General features: G+C 33.0%; 1 protein-coding gene across 1 annotated transcript; it reads right to left on the reverse strand.

Moving 5' to 3' along the window:
• Window positions 1-3846: 3846 nt before the first annotated feature.
• LOC107429287 (protein PLANT CADMIUM RESISTANCE 2) lies at window positions 3847-5364 on the reverse strand. Its single transcript, XM_048462173.2, is given in 5 exon segments — window positions 3847-3991; window positions 4277-4450; window positions 4453-4488; window positions 4763-4834; window positions 5056-5364. Coding segments are annotated over 5 exon segments (564 nt in total). The 5' UTR covers window positions 5258-5364; the 3' UTR covers window positions 3847-3911.
• Window positions 5365-6000: the final 636 nt, after the last annotated feature.

The following is a 6000-nucleotide window of genomic DNA, read 5'->3' on the forward strand; positions in this document are numbered from 1 at the left end:
TCCGAAAAATTATACTTGACGCACCACACCATATACCAGTGATGCCCTCCGATACCCAGCGTCCCGAGCACCGACTGGCGGGGAGATTAAAGAGAGAAACTTGCAAACGACACTTTGGCGTCCCGACAGTACCGCTACTGAAACCGTCATCCCGGCCAAGGAGGGGGGCGGCTGTGTGCACTATATCAAACTTGCCTGCCCACGGTCCAATGGCAACTCACGGGAGACATAATAACTTGCGCGCTAACCACATATACACCAGAACACCAATACTATATGAGTGCGTCTAAAGTAATTATTAAATTAATTATAACCGTACCGTTTTTTCCAAAACCACCGTGGGAAATATACCAATTCTCAAATTTACCATCCCACATTTCCTTTTAACATACCCGGTACGAAAACATCGATAACGATAAAATAATAATTTTTCTCGTAACACGAGATTTAACAAATAATATACCACGGGCAAAATTAAAAAAATTAAACCACCAATTTAAACAAATATTTTCACAAAATATTTAAACCAATTATGCCCAAAAATAATATAAAAATCCAAACACAATTAATTAATGAAAATACTTGCTCATGTATAATAAATACAATTAAATCACAATAAAATAATAAATGGAAATTTCTTAATGACCCAAAATTCCGTTTAGCATCAATGGGTAAATATATATATATATATATATAAAATAATATTTTTTTCGATTATAATTAAATTCCACCACATGAGCATAATTTCCAGATATCAATTTAACACCACATAAATATAATTAATTACCCCAAAACATTTTTAAAGGTGGGTCACTCACCTGGAGCATGCAATTAACCTAAGATCCTCTATGGGATCAATTCCACAACTCACCCGTGCTCATAGAACACAATTCACACACAGTCAAATAAATTAATATTTTATTCGGGTAAATAATACCCGGTACCTAGGGGGTCTAACACAAATGTTAACCAAAATTGACAAAATAATATGTCTATGGAAATCTTGTGAGATGAGGATCACATTACCAACCTCCATTGGGCTCAATTCAACCGGCGGTGGCCGGAATTTGGTCAGAAATATTCGACCGAGATTAAACTTGAGGGATCTCTCAAACGGTGGGGATTTTGGGCAATCTAACCCTGGAAATGGACTCAGAGGGGTCGAAAATGATGGAATAGAGATATGGGTCGAGCTGGGTTGGCCGGAAAACACAAGAAAAGAGGAGAGAGAGAATTTTCGGCCGGCGGCTTCTCTGGCCCGATCTGGGCGCGTCCGGCGGCCGGTGACCGTGAAATTTTGCGGCCGAGCTCGCCTCCTCCCTCCGCTCATCTTTGGCCAGCGTGTGTAGCAAGGTGGTGGCCGGAAACGAAGAAACGGGAACGGCCCGAGAGGAAGAAGGAAAGGAAAGGAAGAAGGAGAAGAAGAAGAAGAAGAACAGGCCCCGTGGCCTTTTTTCCCACGTGGGGGAAAAGAAGAAAAAAAAGAAAAAAGAAAAGAAAAAGAAATAAAAAAAAATAAAAAAAATAAAATAATTTAATTAAATAATATTATTATAACAAATAACAATAATAAAATAATATGGTATTAAGCATGGTTGACATGTGGCATCTCAACATGGTGACACATGGTCACATTTATTAAGTCACACGTGGTACATCGTTACACATTTAAAAAATAATATTAAAATAATACAGTATTTGAAAAACTCTACAGGTCCATAACTTTCAAACCACATGTCCAAATCAGACGTGCAGCTAGTCTACGGACTCGTATTGACGAACACTTTTCAACCATGCATGAGTCAAAGCTCAACTTTGCATGAATAAAAAGTCAACTCCGGCATCCCTTGGACAGTTTGGACCTCAATTTGTTTTGCTCATAACTTTTAAACCGTAGCTCCGTTTTCGACGTGCTACTAGTCTACGAACTCGTGACAATGTGTACATCGTAACGGTACCTCAGTCAACCTAGAATTCCAACTGGAACAAAAAATCAACTTTTAACCCCTTCTGTCAACGGTCAACCGTAAAAGTCAACGGTCAATGGTCACCCTTGGTCAAAGTTGGAAAACTTCCGTTGTACTTTGGGACGGGGTATTACAAATACAGTAGGTTAAAAATATTTGTTTATTCTTTTTATACAAAAAATAATTTAAATGCTTTGGCAATCATAAATTGATTAAATTTTTAATTAAAAAAATTAAACATACTTCTTCAAGCAAAAGAAGGGAAAAAAAAAATTTGATAAAAACATAAATAAATATAATAATAGGCATTTTTTTTTAGTTACGTATAATTGTATTTAAATACAAAATTTAAGTATTATGTTACTAAAAGTAATAGATTAATATTTTGACTATATTAAACAATTAATATTGAAGAAAAGTAAGGGATAAAAAAAGTAGATATTTCGAGCAAATTTTTATTTTTTTTTTAATAAAAAAAAAGGTTAGGAGATCAAATGAAGGGGGCACATAGGGCATTTTAGAAGAATAATAGGATAAAATAGTAAAACAAAAAAAGATAAAAAGAAAAAATTGAGACCCTATATGGGTCGGTCCCTCCTCTCTCTATACATGGTGTTTACAAAATCAATACAAATATGCTCCGGGCTTATGATTAACCTCAAAAGATGAATTGACTGCCCACTTACAGCACTTGTGAATTAATCTATTGAAACATATCACATCTAATAAAATTCCAATCTTTGACAATGACCATCATGTTACAGGTTCGAGAAGAGGCATGCGCAAAACAACCAGACAATGACGATCAGGCTCCACCACTTCTGGTCTGTCTGAGCACTCCCGTTGAATGTGAACGTAAATGACATTCCCTTGAGACTCACGTTGATTGCTGAGAAACCCTTTTCCACAACCTAGAACATTCTTTCTTCTTATTCCATCATTTCATGAAGGACGAGAAAGGCAAATACTTTGCATTTACTAGTCTTTTTAACCCACAAATTCTCTTCTTCCGAAACTAAGGACCAGCCAACTTTTCCGAGCAGTGCATTGTTCATTGCCTCAAAACTTCTCATGACTACTGTTTAAATTTTACCATAAAAACACTAAATTTCACATGGGGTATAACAAATTAAAATCTAATCGTATATATATATATATAATAAGTTATATATTTATGATCTCAATATTTATGATCTCATATTAATACAACGATGTGGTGGTCCACTTAGTGATGATCCACAATGTCCGTTGTCTTATTATTTGACTTGAAAAGTTAACTATAATTAGGATTCAGAAATTAGAAGATATTTTCACTCCATTTGTATAGATTGTCTTCCACTCCATTTGTATATATTGTCTTCCTATTTTTTTTATTTTAGGAACCAGTAGCTTTAATTTTCTTTAATAAAAAACAAAATAACAATGGTAATCATAATAAATTTGGGCTTTGACTGTTATTACACATTAATAATAAAAAGCAAATTGAATTATTCATAATATTTAGCTTTATATTCACGAATATATATATATATATATATATATTACTCCTCATTTTACATTATGAATTTTTGTTTTCCAAGAAAATACAACACTACATATAAATTAGTACAAGATCATAATCATTTGGGCTTTGACTGTTATCACACATTAATAATAAAAAAGCAAATTGAATTATTCATAATATTTAGCTTTATATTCACAAAAATACATACTTATATACATATATATATATATATATATTTATAGGTACTCATTTTACATTATGAATTTTTGTTTTCGAAGAAAATACAACACTACATATAAATTGGTACAAGCTCAACAACCACATAAGACCAACAACAACATTATTTTCTTAACTATTTTGCTTTATTTATTCACCTATATATATATATATATATATATGCAAAGGCTAGTTAATTTGTAAAACTAGCTGAAGTAGAAATTTCATTTACGGGACATGCCTCCTTCCACCACTGGAGCCATGGCCACTTCTCGATTTTTTGCCTCCACGTTTCCTTGCCATCCTGCACGGCAATTCAATTAAGTCAACATATATTACCAATAATGCTACGATGGGCGTCAACGCTTTACATCACGGTGGAAGTTCACACGTTTATTAGTGTTTGCAATTGGTCACACATCCATCATATAAAAACTTATGTATAAGCTATTTTGTCGTATCCAATATATAGACATATATAGATATAATCAGTGGAGAACCAATTGAGTGCTATAAATAACATCTCAACTAATATTCAAATCTAAAATTGAATTATGTTAGTAACGAAAATTGGAAAGAAATGAATTACCGATAGTCATGTTGTAGCCGCGGTTTTGGAGCTCACGATGCTCTTGGCAAAGAGCGCATTGCTCACAGAAGCAATGAAGCAAGCAATCCCGAAATTGGCCTCCTTCTAGTGCATATTGTTCCCTCATCTTTATTCGGTAAAAGCATGAATAGATACATGCACAACCAGTCAAAAAGCAATCAATGTATATAGTGCTCCATTTAGTCCACAAGCTGCCGAGGAAAAAAAAAAAAAAAAAAACAATCCCACAAAATCATTATTCATACAAATAAAAACCCACCAAAATCTAATATAATTAGGTCTGATTTCCCATGCTTTTGAAAATGCTTTCAAAAGCAGTCTCTGGTAGTGTGTTTGAATAGCTTTTTGGGAAGAGCTTCAGTCTTCCATCAAAATTTCTATCAAAGCTAGTGAAAATATAGCTTTTTTGGGAAACATTATTCATTTACAAAGAAATTATTGAAAAAATTTAATCTAAGTACTTACATGTTGACCCTTGATCAACAATCTCAGAAATTTGGCCAAAAGTAACACAGGGACACCAACATGTTATGCAACCTGCATTTCAATTTCACCCCCAAAATAATAATAATAAATAAATAAGACAGAGAATGAGTTTCAACCATTTTCACACTAAAGGATAAAAATAAAAAATTACCATAATAGAAGAACATATATATATAAAGAAACCAATTAACTAACTAGTTTTGACATCGGAGAAGCGGAATATATATATATATATATATATAGGAAAAAAAAAAAAAAACTAATAAACTAACAGGTTTTGACATCGGAGAAGCAGTCACAGAGGCCAGTGGACCAACGGACACGAGTTTTCGGGTGGGGATGATGAGGAAGCTGTGGTGGGGGTTGAGAACTGTGAGCTGAGACATAAGGGTCCGAGGACATAACGGGTATTCCAGTTGCTTGGCCTTGGGAATCTGAGAATTTCTCGTTGGAATTTGGGTTTGAGGAATACATTGTTAATTATTTATTATTCAGCTGAAGAAGAAGAATAAGAAGAAGAAGAAATAATGTTGAAGCAATGTGGAATCAGATGTGATCCACATGGCAAGTGCCCAAACCAAGTAGAATGCAATATATAGTCCAAATTGGACACTATTAGACATTGAAAGTTGGTTTGGATTAGACACATATGTTGTTCAATAGAAAAAATATCTAATAAATATGAGGCCATGTTTTTAGTTTTGATTTTTTGATTTTTCAAGGTTAATAGCTATTTTTGCGAATGGGAGTTTTTCATTAGAGATTGTTTTTATCATTAATATTTTTCTTCCCAATAATAATAATAATAATAATAATAAAAGGTGATAATTATTATTATTTTGGAAAATGCCCTGCAGTCCAGATTAAGTCCAACAAGGTTTAATTTTAATTTTTTTCGGGGACCAAGTCAAGCGAACAGAAAACTTGTGAAATGATAATAGTATACACGATCCTTATCCGAATTTCTAAAAATAGACAAATAATGTAGTATGGACTTTTATGCTTGCTGTCCAAATGCTAATGGTAATGTGCATCTCTCATGGGTACATCTATTATCAGAGGATTTAAGAAATATATATTTAATTTAAAAAAAAGAAATAAATATTTAATAATTTAAAAAAAAAGAGAGTAAAAATTGATTAAAAAAAACTTAATAAATAAAAATATAAAAATAATTATGAAGCTAGCCATGTTATCATCGGATGAGCATCAGTGAT

Source organism: Ziziphus jujuba, chromosome 12, assembly GCF_031755915.1.
Source record: "Ziziphus jujuba cultivar Dongzao chromosome 12, ASM3175591v1".
NCBI lineage: Eukaryota > Viridiplantae > Streptophyta > Magnoliopsida > Rosales > Rhamnaceae > Ziziphus > Ziziphus jujuba.